General features: G+C 50.9%; 1 protein-coding gene across 1 annotated transcript in view; it reads left to right on the top strand.

Moving 5' to 3' along the window:
- The window catches only part of LOC135887690 (E3 ubiquitin-protein ligase TRIM39-like), a 37,261-nt gene extending 26,019 nt beyond the window's left edge, over positions 1–11,242 (top strand). The window contains exons 3-6 of the mRNA XM_065415416.1: positions 389–619; positions 1,517–1,539; positions 1,628–1,731; positions 10,683–11,242. Of these exons, the coding sequence (XP_065271488.1) occupies positions 389–619; positions 1,517–1,539; positions 1,628–1,731; positions 10,683–11,242 (918 nt within the window). The remainder of the gene's footprint in view (positions 1–388; positions 620–1,516; positions 1,540–1,627; positions 1,732–10,682) is intronic.
- Positions 11,243–22,146: the final 10,904 nt, after the last annotated feature.

The following is a 22,146-nucleotide window of genomic DNA, read 5'->3' as shown; positions in this document are numbered from 1 at the left end:
GGGGCAGGACAGTGGGTTTTAGGGAATTGCCAGATGCTCCGACTCAAGCATCAGTGTTCAAGGGGTTACTGCCTGCCCTAATCCAGTGAGAGCACTGGGATCTTCAGAACAAAAGACACAATCTGCCCACCCTGCTGCTCAGACCCCACAGCGCAGGAGGGGCTGAAGGTGGGAAGGGGATACAGGGGCAATAGTTGGGGTGGGACCAAGTTGCTTTTTGCAAGAAGGGGATTTTGCAATTCCATTACCCTGAAAATTTACCCATGTTCGTGATCCCTGCAGCTCATGACTCTAGCAACCCTGCTCCCTAATCTGTGAGGCAGACTCAGCATGCTGTGTGCCCAGCTCTGACTTCTGGACTTTGTTCCTTTTCCATTTTTTACCAAAGGAAAAAGTAGAGAATCGGAGACAGTTGATCACATGTCAATTTAAGAAACTGCACCAGTTTCTGAGTGAGGAAGAGCAGCTGTTACTGCAAGGACTGGCGGAGGAGGAGAGGGAGACTCTGCAGAAACTACAGGACAATATAACAAAGCTCTCAGAGCAGAGTGCCACTTTGCAGCAGCTGATCACAGAGGTAGAAGAGAAATGCCTGCAACCAGCTGCTGAGCTGCTGAAGGTGGGACTGTTAACAATCTCCCCATCCATCCCTGCAGCATTAAACTCTCCAGTCAGTGGCTAGATCCCAGGAATTAGTGACAAATCCTATTTCCAGTGCCTAGTCTGACAGTTTCCCAACACAAACAGAAGCCCAGGCATGAGGCCCTGTCAGCACTGACACGCACAGTCTGTGTTAGAGGGAAAGGGAGACAGTGGGGGCTTTGTCGGTCAAAGGGATGGAACAGAAGGAGCAAGGGGCTGATGTGGTCCCTGCTGTGAGTGCTGGAACTAGGCCCAATGTGGCTTATGATCAGAGATTCTGAGCTGTGCAGAGGCGGGGGAGGAGGGGCGGCAGAGGCGGGAACCACAACCCAGAGTGAGATCTCAAATTAATTAATGCTGGGGGCCTCCATCTCTGGGTGCCAGCCTGAGACATCTGGGGCCTGATATTGGGAAGTGCTGAGCACCCACACATCCAGCTGAAGCAGTGGGAGCTGAAGCTGCTCAGGGTGAGGATCTGTACACTGTCTCCTTAGATCTACAGCAGGAAGCTGGACAGGAGGGAGGCTGGAGACAGTTTGGGTGGAAGCTCTGCAGGGAAGTGGAGGGACAGGCAGAGGCATGTTAGGGATGTTGCTGCTTTTCTTGTTCCAACAAAGCTCCTTGTTCAGTGTTCACAAAACAATAACATTCTTCCAGTCTTCGCCATTGTCACATGACACCTAGCTCCTTTGGGAATCAAAACCAGGGTAGACGGGGCACCTGAAATCAGTGATCGCTGCTGAATATCCTGCACAAAAGAGTCTGGCCCTGATGTGTTAAATGTTGTGAATTAAATCTGATCGCGTGTGGAAAGTCACTCAGTATTTTCGCACGTTGTGTTAACCCAGCTCACTGACTCTCTGTCTCCTTTCAGGATGTGAAAAGCACATTGATCAGGTGTGTTTCCATTTCCATTTCTCCTTCTATTCCCGTGAGCGATGTGTGCGCAGAGCAGCCGAGTGATGACGGGATGTTTTCTTCACAGGAGTGAAAATGTGACACTCCAGGAACCAGAAGCTGTTTCTCCTGCCCTGAAGAATGTGTATAAAATCTGCCTTGACATGAAGGAAATGCTGGAGAGATTCACCGGTGAGTGAAAGTTACTGTGCTTGGTTTCCTTTACATGTGGGTGGGGAGGAGAATTGACACAGGCAGTGCTTGAGTCTTCCAGTTGGGGTGGCTTACACGCAAGCACCGGAAGCTCCCTAGAAGCGGGGGCAACAGTGCCCAGACTATGGCCCCACCCCACCGAGACCCCGCCTCCCATACTCTGTTCCAAGCCTCCCCATTTGCCCTTCTCTGCCCCCTCTCCCAAGCGCCCCACACTCCCTATACCCCAGGGTCCCCATCTACAATGGGTAAGGCCCCTCGCTGTCACACAGCCCTTAGGGGCTGGGCAGTGAGTGTTATTATTGATATAGTGCCCATGAGTGAGCCAGGGGCTGCCAGACCTGGATGGGCTCCTAGTCTGAGTGCAGACAAAGCTCAGCAGGGGGAGCAGCAAATGCTAGGGGGAGATGGGTGTGAGGGTCCCAGTGTGAGGCCGCCCAGTCCCTGGGCCTGTCCTTTGCCTTTCTGGATCTGACAGAGTACTGTACTGACCCTGTTGGCTCCATACTGGGCCCTGCATCACCCCCAGTTCAGCATCCAGCCAGCAGGGGACTCCGTACCCCCAGGCCAGGGCATGGTGCAGGGAAAATGCAGCGTGAGGTCAGGGGAAGCTGGAAGCTGCCAGGGAGCAGGAGCAGCCTGAGAGCTGGAACAGGGACTCTGGGAACCAGGTGGGAGGCACAGCACCCTGTGCTCAGTGTTCACTCTAGGTTCCCACTCAGTGATACAGGCTCCGCTGGGGTCAGATATTGTGGTGAGGGGCCCACACAGACAGACTGCAGAAAGCGAGGCTGTCTGCATGGGGAAGTGGCAACAGTTCAGTTAAACAGGTGCCACTTTTGCACTCATTATGGGGTGAGACCATGAACCCGCCCTGCCCCCCAGCTGGCTCAGGTGACCCTGCAACAAGTGCCCTGCCTCAGCTTCCCCTCTTCAGCACTCCTTAAATTACCTCACACAGTCCAAAAGGTCTGAGACAAAAGTCCCCTGCTGGCGTCTACTCTGAGCCCAAATAAACGCCAAAATAAGATAATTACCTTTGCTCGGTTTCAGCCCCGACTCTCATTCTAGCTCCTCCCTCTCTTTGAGTCAGGAGTCCTCAGCCCTCCTTCCTGGAGCTGGGCTCGGGTCAGACTGTACCTTTGTTCCCTGCAGCTCTCACCTGCAGTTGCTTTCTCCAGCCAGGTGCAGTCACCCAGGCTTCTGCCCTGCTGCTGCCATGGGCGTCACATCTAGGGCCTTGTCTACACTACCCCGGTAAGTCGACCCAAGTTACACTGCTCCAGTTAAGTGAATAACGTAACAGGAGTTGACGTAGCTTAGGTCGACTTACCACAGTGTCTTCACTGTGCTGTGTTGTCCCGTCGACTTCCCTTGCGCTTCCCCGAGAGGTGGGGTACCGGAGTCTATGGAGAGCACTTTGCCATCGTTTTAGTGGGGCTTTACTGGACCCACTGATTCGATTGCAGCAGTGCCGATCCAGCCATAAGTAGAGACAGGCTCTAGGAGCCCATCTACCCTAGGGGCGCTCCTCTCTCTAGGAGCACTCCTTCCAGGCTCCTTGCTCTGGTGAACTCTCCTGATCAGCTCTCCTGGGAGGAACTGGGAGCCCCTTTTCTCAGCAGCTTCCTCTCTCTAGCAGCTGAGACCTGCTAACCCTTTATCAAACTCACTAGCTAATTAGCTGCCAACCAGCCAAACAGGGATATAACTACTTCCAGCTTGGTCTGGTTTGGCTCCTTCTCCCTTACAGGAGCCTGTCAAAGGGCCAGTCCCCATGACACTCAGATTTTGAGCAGCAAAGCTCAAGTTCAGCTCAGGTCAATTCCTGACCCACATAAAAAAAGAACAAGTTAAAAATCACTTAGAAAAGTTAGATGCCTGCAAGTCACCAGGGCCTGATGAAATGCATCCTAGAATACTCAAGGAGCTAATAGAGGAGGTATCTGAGCCTCTAGCTATTATCTTTGGAAAATCATGGGAGATGGGAGAGATTCCAGAAGACTGGAAAAGGGCAAATATAGTGCCCATCTATAAAAAGGGAAATAAAAACAACCCAGGAAACTACAGACCAGTTAGTTTAACTTGTGTGCCAGGGAAGATAATGGAGCAAGTAATTAAGGAAATCATCTGCAAACACTTGGAAGGTGGTAAGGTGATAGGGAATAGCCAGCATGGATTTGTAAAGAACAAATCGTGTCAAACCAATCTGATAGCTTTCTTTGATAGGATAACGAGTCTTGTGGATAAGGGAGAAGCTGTGGATGTGGTATACCTAGACTTTAGTAAGGCATTTGATACGGTCTCGCATGATATTCTTATCGATAAACTAGGCAAATACAATTTAGATGGGGCTACTATAAGGTGGGTGCATAACTGGCTGGATAACCGTACTCAGAGAGTTGTTGTTAATGGTTCCCAATCCTGCTGGAAAGGCATAACAAGTGGGGTTCCGCAGGGGTCTGTTTTGGGACCGGCTCTGTTCAATATCTTCATTAACGACTTAGATATTGGCATAGAAAGTATGCTTATTAAGTTTGCGGATGATACCAAACTGGGAGGGATTGCAACTGCTTTGGGGGACAGGGTCATAATTCAAGATGATCTGCACAAATTGGAGAAATGGTCTGAGTTAAACAGGATGAAGTTTAACAAAGACAAATGCAAAGTGCTCCACTTAGGAAGAAAAAATCAGTTTCACACATACAGAATGGGAAGAGACTGTCTAGGAAGGAGTACAGCAGAAAGGGATCTAGGGGTTATAGTGGACCACAAGCTAAATATGAGTCAACAGTGTGATGCTGTTGCAAAAAAAGCAAACATGATTCTGGGATGTATTAACAGGTGTGTTGTGAGCAAGACACGAGAAGTCATTCTTCCGCTCTACTCTGCTCTGGTTAGGCCTCAGCTGGAGTATTGTGTCCAGTTCTGGGCACTGCATTTCAAGAAAGATGTGGAGAAATTGGAGAGGGTCCAGAGAAGAGCAACAAGAATGATTAAAGGTCTTGAGAACATGACCTATGAAGGAAGGCTGAAAGAATTGGGTTTGTTTAGTTTGGAAAAGAGAAGACTGAGAGGGGCCATGATAGCAGTTTTCAGGTATCTAAAAGAGTGTCATAAGGAGGAGGGAGAAAACTTGTTCACCTTAGCCTCTAAGGATAGAACAAGAAGCACTGGGCTTAACCTGCAGCAAGGGAGGTCTAGGTTGGACATTAGGAAAAAGTTCCTAACTGTCAGGGTGGTTAAACACTGGAATAAATTGCCTAGGGAGGTTGTGGAATCTCCATCTCTGGAGATATTTAAGTGTAGGTTAGATAAATGTCTATCAGGGATGGTCTAGACAGTATTTGGTCCTGCCATGCGGGCAGGGGACTGGTATCGATGACCTCTCGAGGTCCCTTCCAGTCCTAGAATCTATGAATCTATAAAGTTAAACCCAATGAGCCGCACGACACTGGGACAGTCACACAGGGGTTTGCTCCGGGATCACTACAGCAGTATTCAAAGTGATTTTAATTAACCCAGTGAAGCTTTCTCCTGTGGCCAAGCCCTGGGGCCCTCACGAGTGGAGCAGACTCTGTAGGGACCAGGACCTCATAAGCCTGCTTGTCTGCAGCATGGAAATTTGGCCTGTCCCATCGCTCAGGCCCACACATACATGCTTCCAGAAGTGCAGAGACGTGACAGCCACTGTGTGGGTCAGACTGGATTGAAGCAAGACTGACCACTGTGATGTCCTGCACCGAGCTAGTTCGCACCGAGATCACTAGCATAACAGTCCCAGCAGTGCACACAGCCCCCAGTGCTCCTGCCTTGACACTGATGGCTCCGATAGCTCAGGGCACTAGCTCTGTCACCTGTTGAGCTGGCTGCATCCAGGCCATGGGTGGGTCCCAGATCCCCTGTGCTCCCAGGGTGGGAGGCGGGTGAGTACTAGCCCTGGCCCCTGATCCCCGGGGAACATCTGTGCATTTGCCAGGTGCGCAGACCTCTCTGGGTGGAGACACTTTCACACTGACCCAGAAATTGGTGCTGGGAGGCCCCACTGCCCAGGAGGCCAAGGGCTTTCGCTCCCCTGCCCTGGGGAGTGAAGGGAGGGGCCCTGGGGCTGCTGTTCTTCATCCCAGGAATGGAGGGAAGGGGACATGGACACAGACAAAGTCCCTGCATGCGCTGTGAGGGGCCAACCCAGCTCTCCTAGAGGGTGCAGCCTGTCAGCACCACAGGGGCACGGAGAGCTGGGCCAGGAGCAGAAATGCTGTCAGAGCTCAGGGTCCCAGAAAAACCTCTTCCCATCAGGGCCTGCGGAGCCTGTAATCTCCAGGGCTGCCCAGAGGATTCAGGGGGCCTGGGGTCTTCGGCGGCAGGGGTCCTTCCGCTCCGGGTCTTCGGGGCACTTCAGCGGTGGGTCCCGGAGCGAGTGAAGGACCCGCCGCCGAAGACCCAGAGCGGAAGGAGCCCTCGCCACCGAATTGCCGCCGAAGACCCGGAACAGAAGAAGCTCCGGGTCTTCCGCAGCGGGTCCTTCACTTGATCTGGGTGTGTTCAGCAGCACTGCCACTGAAGACCCACCGAAAACTCTCATGGGGGCCCCTGCGGGGCCCAGGGCCTGGGGCAAATTGCCCCACTTACCCCGCCCTTGATGACCCTGGTAAACTCTGTGGGGACCCGTCTGGGCAGCCCCAGCCTGGAGCAGCTGTTTGAGGAGCGCACAAGCCCTGCAGATTCACTGGGCAGCGTCTCAGCGCCTAGGCCCAGAGATCTCCATGGAGGGGACTCACACACTCTGATGGCAAAGCCCGGGGAGTCTAAACCCCAAGGGAGGAGCAAGGATTTCTTGATTGTGGTTGTGAATTCAGAGCTATGGCGATGCTTCCCATATTAACTCTGATCTTGCCCCCTCTGACTGTGAAATTAAACTGCTTCCCACCTGCAATTTTTCCTTAGTGCTCTCCAGCCTGGGAAGAAAACATTGGACATTGCAGGCCAATCTGGCTGGGCACAGGGAGAAAATAGAGTGTTTGACTTTGTGAAATGTTTTGTATTTTGAACCCAAAGGCCCGGATCCCCAAAGAGACATAAGTGTTGTGATGCTGAGCACTTCCAGTGCCTAATTTTTAATCACAGGAACAACACTGCATTTCACAAAGCCTTAGTTAGGTGCCCAGGCTCCCTGTAGAATGAATGGTAAGAGACTGGGAACACCTCGACTGGAGTCAGGCGACTTAGGCACCTACAGCATTTCTTGCGGGAATGAATTGGATGCCTTTCTCACTCCGCTCAAAACAGCCAGAGGAGCTTCAGATGTTCCTGCCTCCCTTATAACTTTTAGCTCTGTGCTTAGAGCACTTACCTGGAATGTGGGTGATCCTGGTTCCTACCTCTTAGGTGAGTTGCCCTAACCCCTTGGGTATGAGAGAGGCTGTTTTGGGCCTTCCTCACTCTCCCCTGTTGAAGCTGTTGCATTGTGGATTAAATAATTAAAGGTCATTGGGCTAGAGAGCGAATTTGAGAATGAGTCTACAGCTTGTTGGTTCGGCCACCCATCTGTGAGGTGGGAGAGCAAGGAGCTAGTGCCCCTGCTCCAATGACTCTTTAATTAGTTATCCACCTTGGAACATCTTCAACAGGAGAGACTGAGGCATGCCCCATATCAGCATAGCCCAGTGAGTAGAGCACTGTCCTGAGCCCTATTCAAATCCCTTCTCCCCCTCAGGCAGAGGTGGAGCTTAAACCAAGGGTCCCCCACATCCTAACCACTAGGCTAACATTTATGAGGGAAGCCCTTCCCCACCAGCTGTTCTCTGTGACCTCGCCTGAGGGACCCGATCTGATAGACAGCCCCTGAGCACACCTACCAAACTGAGCCTGGCACACAAGTGAAGTGGCTGCACATGTGTCTTCTCCCAGTCCGTGGATCATGCTGGGGCTCAGGCAGGGGATAGGCATCTTCATGCTTAGAAGGAGCCAGCTTTGTGCATGATGAGACGGGAGAAACACAGGCACTGAGGGAACTTTTACTGCACAAACTTAGGCTCTGAGTGAGTTTCAGTGCCAACAGGGTCAGCAGGAGCTTTAGAATAATAGAATAGAATAATAAAATCATAAGACTGGAAGGGACTTCGAGAGGTCATCTAGTCCAGACCCCTGCACTCATGGCAGGACTAAGTATTATCTAGAACATCCCTGACAGGGGTTTGTCTAACCTGCTCTTAAAATCTCCAATGATGGAGATTCTACAACATCCCTAGCCAATTTATTCCAGTGGTTAACCACCCTGAGAGTTAGGAAGTTTTTCCTAACATCCAACCTAAACCTCCTTTGTTGCAATTTAAACCCTTGCTTCTTGTCCTATCCTCAGAGGTAAAGAGCAACAATTTTCTCCCACTTCCTTGTAACAACCTTTTATGTACAGTACATGAAAACTGCTATAATGTTACCTCTCAGTCTTCTCTTTTCCAGACTAAACAAACCCATTTTTTTCAAAAAGCAACAGAGGGTCCTGTGGCACCTTTAAGACTAACAGAAGTATTGGAGCATAAGCTTTCGTGGGTGAATGCCCACTTCATCAGACGCAAGTAATGGAAATCTCCAGAGGCAGGTATAAATCAGTATGGAGATAACGAGGTTAGTTCAATCAGGGAGGGTGAGGTGCTCTGCTAGCAGTTGAGGTGTGAACACCAAGGGAGGAGAAACTGCTTCTGTAGTTGGATAGCCATTCACAGTAATGAGACAAACTGGACAGTCACTACGCAAGAGGATAAATGGACACAAGTCAGATATCAGGAATGGCAATATACAAAAACCTGTAGGAGAACACTTCAACCTCCCTGGCCACACAATAGCAGATGTAAAGGTAGCCATCTTACAGCAAAAAAACTTCAGGACCAGACTCCAAAGAGAAACTGCTGAGCTCCAGTTCATTTGCAAATTTGACACCATCAGATCAGAATTAAACAAAGACTGTGAATGGCTATCCAACTACAGAAGCAGTTTCTCCTCCCTTGGTTAGTTTGTGATCTAGTATGATCCCCAGATCCTTTTCTGCAGTACTCCTTCTTAGGCAGTCATTTCCCATTTTATATGTGTGCAACTGATTGTTCCTTCCTCAGTGGAGTACTTTGTATTTGTCCTTATTGAATTTCATCCTATTAACTTCAGACCATTTCTCCAGTTTGCCCAGATCATTTTGAATTATAATCCTATTCTCCAAAGCACTTGCGACCCCTCCCACATTGGTATCATCCGCAAACTTTATAAGTGTATTCTCTATGCCATTATCTAAATCATTGATGACGATATTGAACTGAATCAGACCCAGAACTGATCCCTGCAGGACCCCACTCATTATGCCCTTCCAGCATGACTGTGAACCAATGATAACTACTCTTTGGGAATGGTTTTTCACAATTATGCACCGAACTTATTTAGCTCCATCTAGGTTGTATTTCCCTAGTTTGTTTATGAGAAGGTCATGCAAGACAGTATCAAAAGCCTCACTAAAGTCAGGATATACCACATCTACTGCTTCCCCCCATCCACAAGGCATGTTACTGTGTCAAAAAAAGCTAACAGGTTGGTTTGACACAATTTGTTCTTGATAAATCCATGCTGAACGTTACTTATCACCTAATTATCTTCTAGATGTTTGCAAATTGATTGCTTAATTATTTGCTCCATTATCTTTCTGGGTACAGAAGTTAAGATGACTGGTCTGTAATTCCCCAGGTTGTCCTTATTTCCCTTTTTATAAATTGGCACTCTAATTGCCCTTTTCCAGTCTTCTGGAATCTCTCCCGTCTTCCATGACTTTTCAAAGATCACATCACAGTGGAGCTGAAACCAGGGACTTAGGCCCAAGCTCTTTTTGTGCAGCCCGAAGTGACTCAGGTGCACACATCCTATTCACAGTCACTGGGATCTGTGCTCCTCAGTCAGTCAGACACAGGCAAAGATCCACCTCTGTCTGTGCAGTGCCTGTGGCACAACAAGGAACCAGCCTGAGTGGCCTCTAGACCCTACTTCAATGTCCTCCATGTCCCCCTGGCACCAACCTCTCTCTGCAACTCCCACAGCACCTGCCCCTCCAGGTCCCTTGCTGCTGCCCCTAATTCCTACCTCCTGCCCCACCCCTGAGCAACTTCCCTCTGCCCCCTGGCACCTGTCTTTCCTCTTCCCTCGCCCCCACCACCTTTGTTCCTGCAGCCTGCCCTTCCTCCCTCTGCCTCCCTGGCATCTGTCCCCTTCCTCTGCCAGCCCTTACCTCTCTCTTCTCCCCAACCCCCATTACTCCCCTCCCTTCCCCCATCCCCATGTCATGCGCTCGTCCCCTCTCCCCACCTCCAGAACCTACTATTCCCCAATATCCCCATGGCATCTGCATCTTCTCCCTTCGCTTCTCTTGCCACTCATCCCCACCCCCCTCATGCTTACCCCTCCCCTCCATCCCAGCACCCACCTCCACTTGCTTCCCTTTGCCCCATCCCCTGGCACCTGCTTCTCCCCTCCCACTCTGGTCCCTGCCTCTCCCCTTCCCCCATAACCCGGGCACCCACCCCTGTGCCACTGGTGTCTGCCCCTTCCCCCCCTCCCCGATGCCCTTCCCTATACCCCCCACACATATCCTGATTCCTTGGTGCCTGCCCCTTCCCTCCCCTCACTCCCTGGAGATCTCCCCCTTCCCTTCCCGTCTGCTCCCCCTCCCTGGCGCTTGTCCCTCCCCTCTCCTATGTCCCTCACAAGCACCCGCCCCCCTTCCCATCTCCTCTCTTCTCCTTCTCCTGCCCCCTTGGCCTTAGATGGGGCCCTGACTCCCCTTAAATTGTCAGCAACCCTGTGTCACAGCAATTAATGGGGACACAGGTTAATTTCCCTTTGATCCCAGTAACCAGCCCCTGCCCCCAGCAGTGACTCTGTGACTCTCTCCCCAGTGGATGTGACTCTGGATCCAGACACGGCTCATCCCAGCCTCATCCTGTCTGAGGATCAGAAAACTGTGACCTACGAAGACAAACAACAGGATCTGCCTGACAATCTTAAGAGATTTGATACTTATCCCATTGTCCTGGGCTTTAACAATTTGACGGGAGGGAGGCATTACTGGGAGGTGGAGGTGGGAGACAAAACAAACTGGACTCTGGGGGTTTGTACAGAATCTGTGACAAGGAAGGGGAATATTTACCTATCACCTGAGAATGGGTTCTGGACAGTGTGTCTGAGATATGAGGAATACAAGGCCCTCACGTCCCATTTGACTCCACTGTCCATGAGTGTCAGGCCTAGACGAGTGGGGATTTTCCTGGACTATGATGTGGGTGAGGTCTCATTTTACAATGTGACTGACAAGTCCCATCTCTTCACTTTCATTGACACCTTCTCCGGGACGCTCCACCCTTATTTTTATACTGGTTACAAAGAGGGGTTTAGAAACACATCTCCCTTGATAATCTGCCCAGTCCCAGCTCAGGCTGGAGGGAATCTCTGTGCCTAACAGTGACACCCATGGAGGAGCCTGTCCCCTCCCAGCGCTGACCAGCCCCCAGGTGTGTTCCCATAGGGATGGTCTAGGGCATCACCTGCCTGCCACCGCCTCCCCCCCAGTTCCCAGCACCAAGCCTGTGAGCTAGGGGAGAGGAGAGGGGCAGAGGGGGGATGTAGGCTGCTGGGTTGTGGGCGTGCAGAGGCAGAGATGTGTGTAGATACAATGTCAGGGGTGGCTGCTGTTGCTGATGTAAGGGGGACTGGTGTCCCCTTACTGAAACTTAGTGGGGATTTTTGGTTGGCCCTCTCCCAGTACCTGAAGAAAGTGGAAGTGCAGATGAGAAACCAGGACCTTGGACTGACAGTCCCCAGGGCCAATGGGGAGAGGCAAATGCTCCAGGTCAACCTGATTGACAACGCAGGCAGGCCAATGAGGGAGTAAGGAGCGCGGGGTCCTATCCTCTGTCTGCCCAGAGGGGCGGAGCTAGAGCCACAACAGCCAGAATGAGAGAAGCAGCCCAGGGATCAGAGCTGTGCTGGGAGCAGAGCCACGGCAGCCAGAACCAGGGGAGCAGCCCAGAGAGCTGAGCTGGAGGCAGAACACCAGCAGCGCTGAGGCAGAGTGAAGATGGGGCTGGAGCTGGAGCAGTCCGGAGCTGGGTGCGGTGAGCAGCTGGGGAGAGTGAGGGGGACCCTGGGCAGTGGGCCCAGCACAGGGAGACCCCACCAGCCAAGAGGCCTTGCAGGCCAGAACTGGCAGTGAACCATAACCCTGATCTGGGGGCCGATGCTGGGGAGAAGGGTTCTGCCACCTAGAGCCTGAGGGCAAATGTCCAACCCACAGCATCCCTGCAGCACAGCCAGGGCAGGAGGCCTGCGACATGTGAGGAAGAGCCTGTGAACTGCCCTTAAATTGCAGAGACTGCTGTTTGTGATGTCCTCATGCCACGGAGTGGGGTTACTTGTTACATTTTTTCCTTATTTTTTTAATTGGTTGCTGTTCAATAAATTGTATTTGCTTTGAAATGTATGTAATGATCAGTGGGTCAGGGAAGTGTCCAGAGTGGAGAGAGCACCTCAGAGTGGGGACACTCTAGCCTTTGTCCTAAGTGACCATGACAAGATTGTGGATCAAGCCCCCGAGGAATCCTGGGCCCAGCGTTGTTGGGGTTACAAGGACTCTGCCACACAGGAGAATGGAAGGGGAGCCCTTGAGGTCAGGCAGGCTTCTGTGTAAAGGAACTGGGGGTGAGGACTGAGATCCTTTCTCTAGCCAATTCCACACGGGTAGTGTATAAGCCAGGAAAGTTCCCCACAATAGTGGGACCATTCCCCCGCTTACACTAGGGTGGAGTGGGACGGGGGCTGCAGCAGTAGGAAGTGAAAAGCCCAGATCACAAGAGGAAGACTTGGGGGAGGGGTATGTAATGGGGGGAGGGGGGAAGAGGCCACAATGAAAGAGAAGAGACCCCAGTATGGGGAGGTGGAGCTCTGAGAAGTGGGTGGGGAGATCCCAGGGAAGGGCTAAGTGGGCAGAAGGGAGGGATCCAGGAACAGAGAAGGCTGGAGCCAGGGAAGGGAGGAATGGGGTTGGGAGAGGTGTGGACGGGGTAGGCAACGTGTCCATTCACGGACACAAGTGTCCGTGGCAAAAATTTTAAGGTCCATGGTAAGTTTTCAAAAAACGTTGAATGACTGAATGACATAGCCCCTCCCCCCAACCCCCCAATGTCCATCACTAAGTACAATAATTTTGCCAAGTGTCCGTCGCACAACATGGTGGTGCCGACCCCTGGGTGTGGGCGGCCCCCTGCACTCTCTGTTGTTTTGGGGGAGCCACTGAGCACATGTGGCTCTCAGAATCCTCAGTGCAGACAGAACTGATCAAGGTCCCATCTGTGCCCTTAGTTGCACTGCCTCACAGGGCATCTGCGGGACCCAGCAAGACTTGGGGGAAGGGGAGCATTTAGCAGAACTTTATTCTATTGCAAACCCTACCATGGTGTTAGCTGGACTGGGGCGGTTCTGTTCAGTAACCAGATGCCTGGGCAGGCAGTTTGATATTGTATACAGGCCCATAGTGGGAGAGTGGGCGTGAGTGTGGAGTTGGATGGAAAACAGATCCTCGGAGTGATGGTGAAAAAGTAGCAGTCATTGAAGGGAAAGCCATCCATCAGAGAGAGAGACAGTGGGACAGGGAGAAGTGACAATGGGATGGTATTGTGTAGAAATGCCAGGGCCAAAATATTTCTGAAATACCCCATGTGATGCTGAGAGTCCCTCAATGACAACTGAATCAGAAATCAGCGTAACTCATCAGAGGTCTGACACTCACTACCTCCAACACACTGTTGTCATAATATGTATCTAAATGGTGTCATGTAAGTTATCATATGTAAACTGGTGGTACACTTGTCCCAAAAATCAGTGTGCCAATTATTACTACTTTGTCAACTTCTAGCATGCAAGCCCAGCTGAATGCACCTGGGTGTTGTATAAAATTGAATGTAATGAAAGAAAGGCCCAGTGAAGGTATAGCTGCCCTAATACTATCTCAATGTGAACTACTGAAGGTTATTGAATTTGTCTGGCAGCCAGGACGGGTGGGTATCCTAAAGAAAAGGCTCCCAAGAAATTTATTGAACTGCTTTGGGTAGAGCTGGATTAGACGTTGGAGTGCTGGATGCTACTAACATAGAGGTAGTGGCAAACAAATGAAGTTATGTTCATAAAGTAAATCATAATCCTTAGGAATTAGGGGATGTGATCTTGAATTTCATGTACCCAAATTTAAACATAGTCAGTTAAAAGTGTCTTATACTTTGTATTCTATTGTAACACGTGTGCCCCTTGGAATGGGTTTAACTGCTTTACAAACACTGCTTGTACCCCCTGATTTACAGAACCAGCTAGATACTGCAAAACAGGAAAGGCACAGTCATGGTTCACCGTGCATCATAATGCCAATGAAATTAAATGGGTATTTGCAAGAATTGGCCAGGACCTGTCGCACCACTGGTGGGAAGTGTTATTGGGATGGTCCCCCACTGGCACAGGCATCCTGAATTTGGCCCTGCACCCCATCATAGTAATCTTTGGGTGCCAAATAGTAGTGGTTTTTGTTACCAGCCTGTTGACATGCTGGAGCTGGCGCAAAATCTGGCAATTGCAAGCCCCCCGAGAGATGAGTCAGTGGTTACTGCCACCGGCACTCATACCCCTGGGAAAGGAACATATCGAACTTGTCACCCCTCCCTCAAATGGGAAAGGAGGCTAAAATGATCGCTCGTCAATTGCTATGCTGCTGTACTAAATATGGGATGCCAACAAGAAGATCATTTGCTTGGTCTCAGCTGAGAGCCTTGAGCTTTCATTGGATTTCAACTCAGGTGCATCCAGAAAAGTTGTGACAGCGACCATGTAAAGGCCTCCTTGTGTGAAAGGTGACCTTTAAGGAAGGAAAAGTGTACGGGGAGATTTTGACAAACCAGTAAAGTGCCTGAAACCTGTGCCCTCAGGAATGTGTCTAACAGGGTCTCAAGGCTGCAAACTCTGGGAAAAAACCACACCTGGTTAATCAATAATCAGAAGAAAACCTCTTGCTTGAATATTGAAACTGCTTGCTTAACAAGTTTTCTTTTAGGGACATGTCATTCTATTGCTAATGTATAAATAATGGGAAAAAGTTTGAGGTGGGGGAACTCTTTGGGGACTGGTCTCTCCCACTGGATGCATCTTGTGTTCCCCACCAGCAGACAGGCTGCCGCTGTGCCACTCCAGAGCCCACACTTAGCTTCAGTAATTATGGGGGGTTGGGGGTGTTTTACTAACCTGTCGCGGACGTGTGTAAGTGCTTGAGACTAAGTAAAATTTAGCTTTAAGTGAAAGCACTCTTGTGTTGTCCTGTTTGTGCCAGCCATCTATCAGTCGGACGGCCATGTCTCCCCTGATTTATTTCCTGACACCACCTCGCACAGAGTAAAAGTTACCAAGAGCTTTGGGTTTAAAGAACCCCAGGTAACACTGCTCTAGAGAAGGAGCCTCCCTTACCAGTCACCCTTGTGGTCTGTTTGCTGTCCACCTGAGACTCCTCAAACCCAGGCCCCAGCCCACATGTAGACTGTTTGTTGCTGGCTGCCTGAGCCTCCTCAAGCCCAGGCCCCAGTTCAGTTATAGACTCTCTTTAAGGGCTGGCAGCTTGAGCCGCCCAAGCCCAGGCTAAAGCCTGCCTGTGACTGTTGGTCACTCAGCCCTATTGTGGGCTCTTGACTGTCCTGCGGACTCTGGTCCTGGCCAGACGGACCGGACTGAGTGGCCTCCCTCACCATGGGAGAGTGAGGGATCATTGCACGTGGTGGAGAATGTGGGGAACGTCCCCTCCCCTGAGATAAGGAGATGAGCTAACTATAAGGTACAATAGACCCCTCCACCCTTCCCCGGTACGTAGAGGATGGAGATTGAACGGCTGATCAAATGGCTTGCCGAGAGCCAGCAGCAGCAGCAACAACAGCTGCTGCAACAACTCAGCAGTCAACAGCAGCAGCTGATTCGGGAGTTGGGGGCCCAAAACTGAGAGCAACAACAGCAATGCCTGCAGCAGCTCATGGCCCTTTGGCTGAACCCAGAGCATCCCAACCCCAGTGGGGCCATGGGCCCCCCTGATCCTGTCGTGCCCATACGCCTGACCAAGATGGGGCCCGATGATGACCCTGAGACATTTTTAATTATGTTTGCGAGAGTTGCCTTCCCAGCTAAGTGGCCCTCGGCCCAATGGCCACTTTGTTGGTGCCGTATCTAACGGGTCTGGCCCAGGCCATCTATAGGGTGCTTCCCATGCCTGAAGCCCATGACTATGAGTGTCTGAAGGCTGCAATCCTCGACGCTCTGGAGATCACCACTGAGATGTTTAAGCGGCGGCTACGGGAGAAGACATACACCCCGGAAGCCCGGTCCAGAGTGGTAGCCCAGCAGGTGAGAGAGGCATGCTGGCGATGGCTACAGCCGGAAAAGCGTACGGGGGCCAAGCTAGCAGAACAAATGACGCTTGAGGATTTTTTGCATATCCTTCCAGCATGCGGAAGGACTTGGGTCATACGCCACTGGCCAACTACGCTGAGCAAGGCCATAGCTTTGATGGAGGACTTTCAGGTGGCAGAGACCCCTGTAGGACCAGGGCCCCGTCCTCCAACCACCGTGCCAGTCCATTCTCGTGAAGAGAAGACCTGGGGCCAGAGGAGTTAGCCCTGACCTGGCCCAAGACCCTTGGAGGGACGGGAAGTCGGCCAGGCCCGACGAAGGCCCCGGAGAGAGTGGGGGCCACCGATAGATGACCCCATTGAAGGGAGACTCCAGGCCGCAGAGCCGCCCACCCCATCACCTACTGCGTCAGACCAGCCATGACGCTCTGAACTTGGCCCCTGTTTCACCTGTGGCCGTTTCAGACACCTCTGTCAAGAGTGCCCGATGATGGACTGCAATTTCGGGTGGGTCTGCTCGGGAGAGGCCCGGGCTTGGAAGCAGCACTATTGGGTAAACTGACTATCCCTATGACGGTGAATGGAGCCCCCGTTTATTGATTCGGGGTGTGGGCAGATGCTTATCCTCCAGGGTCTCATTCCACTGTCCGACCCACCCCTCGGGGTCATGCAGCTCCAGTGTATCCATGGGGATGTGCGGCCGAACCCCAAGGCCCAGGCGACCCTGACCATGAAAGGGGAAATCCAGACCCTGATGGTTGGGCTAGCCCCGAAGTTGGCGTACCCAGTCATCTTGGGCCAAGGCTGGAAGGGCTTTGCGGCCTCCTGCAAGCAGTGGCTGGTAGAGCCTCACCTCTAGAAGCTGCATTTGAAGGTGAACCCATAGGGGAAGCTGACCATGCCCGGAGGGACCCCAGCTGGGATGACCAAGGCATGGGCAACCCTAAACCCGACACCTTGGAAGAAAGAAGGGAAACCCAGGGGACCCAACCAGAAAAGAGGCCCCAGTGTTGGGGATGGACTTTAGTTGTGACCAACGGGAGGACCCCTTCCTTAGGAGGGCATACGAGCAATTGGCTAGGGTTAATGTTCCCCCTCAGGCCACCACATACCCCCATTTTGAGTTGGTGGGGGATCGCTTATACCGGATCACCCGCAAACCCCAGACCGAGGAAACTCGAGCGCAACTCGTCGTTCCGCGATGCCATCGACGTGCAGTTCTGCAGCTGGCCCATGATGTCCCTGCAGCTGGCCACCTGGGCCATGAGAAAACTCTGGCCCGGATCCTGGCCACTGGGGATGAAAAAATAGTCTTCTTTAGCCACAGTCTATGACCTGGAGCACTGTCATCTAACTAACCCCTCACTCATCTCTTTGACTGTGGAGGACTCCTGTCCTCCCAAACCCAAGTACCTCATCTCCCCCCTCACTCCCAGGAGCACAAGGGATCGGAGGAGGTGCAGAACTCCTGGAGCTGCAGAAGGAGTAGATATGCCTGGAGGGGCAGGGGAAGATGTGGCGGCTTCATGGTCGGAATTGATCATAGAATCAGACTATCAGGGATGGAAGGGACCTCAGCTAGTCCAACCCCCTGCTCAAAGCAGGACCAATCCCCAGACAGATTTTTGCCCCAGATCCCTAAACAGCTCCCTCAAGAATTGAACTCACAACGCTGGGTTTAGCAGGCCAATGCTCAAACCACTGAGCTATCCCTCCCCCCAATGCAGGTCCAAGGTCAGAGGTGAGGACCAGTGCCCTAATTAATAGCTGTGCTGGGGGACAGGCAGATGTGGGGAGGCTGGGACACAACATTAATTAATTGGGCTTGGGGGATTAACTGGAGGCTCTGCATCAGCAGAGAACCTGGGATAGGGAGACCCAGGGACTGAGGAGTGTGACCTCCAAGCCATCATGGAAGGGATGCTGCTGTGGGAAGAGTTGGGGGTGGTGAGATGTCATCTGGATGAATGTGAGCTGGCTCTATGAGGGGGAGAGGGAAGTACAGGGCAGGTTTAACCAGAAAGGAGAGAAGAAAAGAAAGGGGGGGGAGTGAAACAAGAGTAAAGGGAGAAGCCTAAGGAAAGTGGGGGAAACTGAAATGAAGAGTGAAAGCAAAACAATCCTGAGAAGGGAAAAAGCTTAGGAGACACAGAGAGGGGACAGGAAAAACTCAGGGGAGAGAACTGGGAACCTGAGGTGGAATGATCTGTGAATGCGACTAGAGTAGAGCTAAGGAGACACAGAGAAATAGATGGGAAAAGTGTGCTATAAAAAGTGATGTGTAAAACTGGATAAAATGAACGAAAGGAGTGAAGAAAAGAGAACATAAGAGGAATACAGAGATTTATAAAATGGTGGAGAAAGTCAGACTGGTTATGAAAATTCTCTCTCAGCTCCTTTTAAGCCTGACATTTACTTAAGAGAAATGAAGCATATTTCCTTTTAAATTTCCCAGTTGTAATTTTGAAGGCAGACATGGGATTTCCCCCTTACCCCCAATTGGTTGTGTCACCCCAACAGCAATGAGGGTGTGTGTGTGTGTGTGTGTGTGTCAATCTCATGATAGCCTGGGCCTTACTGTAATATGTTGCTATCCCCTCTACACTCTGGGGCATGCGCTTTATATCACATGTATGTCAAGAATTGTTCGGCTGGAGAGAGCTGGTTTGGTCACTTCACCTCCCAACCCCCAAACCTGCTGGTGTGTGACACAAGCAAACAAAATACGTGACAGATATTTGCAATGTGGGACTCTTGGGTTTTATGATTCATCACATCAGAATCAGTAGCCCATAATGGTTTTAATGATCATGTGAATTAAAAACTATTAAAAAAAAAAACTAAAATATATGCCAAATCAGTCCCCACTCCCACAGGAACAGGGTTTGTACTATGACCTATCTGGTCTCCTGCACTCATCTCCACCACTGGAACTTCAGGAAGAATTGCTATTATGTTTGAGGGCCAATCACTGGAGGGGAACTTGACAGATGCTTTGCCAGTGGGTTACACAAGGGCCTACTAGACAGTTTAGAATATTAATGATCAGGATACCTGAGTTCTCTTCCTGGCCGAGGGTGGGGTAATGATAGATAACCAAATTATTTGTATTTTATACATTCATTCTGCAAGGCAGTAGAAGGGAGTGGCCATTGTGCAGTGGTGGGTAGTGATAGGTAACCAGATCATATCTATTTTCTGTATTCATCCCAAAAGGCAGTAGGAAAGTGTGGCTAGCATTTGGGATTTCCACAGTGGAGAGCTGGGTTTTCAGTGCAGTTCCACCTGAAGTAACCTTTTGTAGCCTCTCAATAAATTTCAGGAGATGGTGTCTAATACTTGACTGTTTTCTAGGGTGGGGGTGTGGTGTTTTATTATCTATAAGGGTTGGGTGTGCATGGAAATAAAAACAACAAAAAGGAGCAGTGATATTTGAACTCATTGATTTTAGCTCTTAGTTTGCTGCATTTTGATATAGGCTGCTGGATATTAGCTCACAGAAGAGTCCCTCTCTCACATGTGTTTGTGACAGGCTGCCTGCTTTTGAGCAACAGAACAAGCAGCCGAAATCAGCACAAATGATGTACCTTCCGCCAATTCAGTAACTTGGCAGCTCTGCTTGACATGTGGTGCTGATCTTCCTTCTTGTTTCCAGTTGGGAACTTACTTTAAAGGCAACTAAAATGTATACAATGTGTTGTTCACATTTCTTGTACACATCAGCAATTGCTGTGGTGGCCTCAGGGGTGTTACTGAGAGGGGACCTGCTCCAAGGAACAAGCTCTCTCGGATGGGGTCCAAACTGTGGATAAGTTTGAACCTATTCCCCCACCCCCCGTCAAGTGATGGGGATTTTTTTTCCGTTTGCCTGGAGCATCAGGGTCTGGGGGAGCTAAATTACAGCTAAGTGACCAGTTCACATTGCACAGGACAGTGTAGCCAATGTGACACAATAACAGTAACACTGACCCAGTTTCGCAGCTCGTGCAATTAGTGTGATTCCATTGACTTCAATAGATCTTATCCAACTGATAACTCATGGCCAGTTCCAGAGCAGCCTGTGTAACTACCTGCATCCCCAAGAGCATCTCCAGTCAGTGCTTCCTTCCCATCATGGTCAACTTCCCTTTCTGGTCCCAGGAAGCTGCTCCACAGACTCTCCTAGGTCTCCTCAGTCTGACCCCAGACCCCCCTCCTGCAGCTGGAATGGACAAGTAGCCTGAGAGCCTTGCAGACTAGAGTTCTCTGTTTATCCTGAACCTTGTATCGGGGCAGAGGCCCCAGTGCTGGCTGATCTCTGCAAAGTGCCAGGACTTTCCTAGAAGTGGGGACCCTGGCAAGGGAGCAGAAGTAGCCAGGCCAAGAAAAGGGACCAGAGGGAGCCAGGGTCTTAGGGAACCTGAGGCCACGGGAGAAGGAGACAGTTGCAGTCAGAGGAAAAATTCTCAACCTCATCTCTGCTCTTCCTCTATTTTCCCCCTTTTCATTGTCTTGGGTGGAGGTACCAGCTCAGTAACTGCCTCAAACTTGTTTTTCCTTTCTTCTGTGCATGGATTCAGAGCCCTCTCCCTTCCCGTGCTGCTGCTGTTCAGAGCATTTGGAGAATAATGACATTGGCGCCAATAGCTGCAAATGGCACAGACTGAGGAATTCATCTCTCCAGTCTCCTCCCCCCTGCTCCTAGATGTCACTTCTGTTGCCCTAAAATAATGGAGGGGGGGGAGGGGAAATGAAAAAAAGCAGCAGAAACTCTTCGGTAGGGACATGCTGGAGATGAGGCTGATCCTCCTGGCAATGAGACCCCAGATAGAATATCACTCTGTTCCTATGATGAAGGCTGATATTTCCTCTTCATACCAGCACCATCATATGATGAGCCTGAATGTGATCTTTACTCTTTCTTCCACACTCACCCTCACCTGCTGCTGATTAAAGTCATTAAAGTTAAAATCACTGAGGACACAGGGACACCAGACACTCAGATGAAACAATGTATTGCTTAGGAGAAAAGTTGAAAGACTTCACTGAAATGGCAACTTCTGGACTGGCTTTAAATCCCAGGAAGCCTGTAACTACTGAGGAGTTTCTAGCACATTCAGGAGGTACGTAAAGAGTTCTCCCATCTCCCCCTCCCTTGGACTTGTAAGTTGAGTCTGTGCAGGAGGAATTGTGCTGTATCAACCTGATCACAGGACGAAGGATCCCCTGAGTGTTAGTTCCTGGTCTGCCTCCTGGGTGGAACCCACCCACAGCCTGGAGAGCCAGCGCAACCCCCACCCTACCTTAACTCCCAAACTGGGGCTGCAGGGAGGGGAAGCAGCCCCAGTGCACCCTGGAAAGGGAATCCTGTAGCATGAAGTGGTGCAGAGGGCCTCAACCAGCGCTCCAGTGCACAGGCTGGTGGAGGGACTGATTAGGGTGGACGGGCTGTGCTGTGCTGGAGTCCTATGTCCTGGCCCCACAATGGGGGTGGATTTTGCCTCCCCAACATCCCTCTACTCAGATTAGATTTCTTCCCCTCAAAATAAACAAACCTATCATAGCAGATTGGAGCAAGATCCATCTCCTTTTTAATTTCCAATTTGTGCTCGGTGTTGGATTTGAGTTCATAGTGTCTACCCGATACTCATAGACTCATAGACTTTAAGGTCAGAAGGGACCATTATGATCATCTAGTCTGACCTCCCGCATGATGCAGGCCACAAAAGCTGACCCACCCACTCCTGGAATAACTCTCTCCCTTGACTCAGCTGTTGAAGTCCCCAAATCATGATTTAAAGACTTCAAGTCGCAGAGAATCCTCCAGCAAGCGACCCCTGCCTCATGCTGCGGAGGAACGCGAAAAACCTCCAGCGCCTCTGCCAATCTACCCTGGAGGAAAATTCCTTCCCGACCCCAAATATGGCGATCAGCTGAACCCCGAGCATGCGGGCAAGAT

Source organism: Emys orbicularis, chromosome 13 (genome assembly GCF_028017835.1).
Source record: "Emys orbicularis isolate rEmyOrb1 chromosome 13, rEmyOrb1.hap1, whole genome shotgun sequence".
Taxonomy (NCBI): domain Eukaryota; kingdom Metazoa; phylum Chordata; order Testudines; family Emydidae; genus Emys; species Emys orbicularis.
Note: the sequence above shows the minus strand (reverse complement) of the source record. Positions and strands in the feature narration are given on the sequence as shown.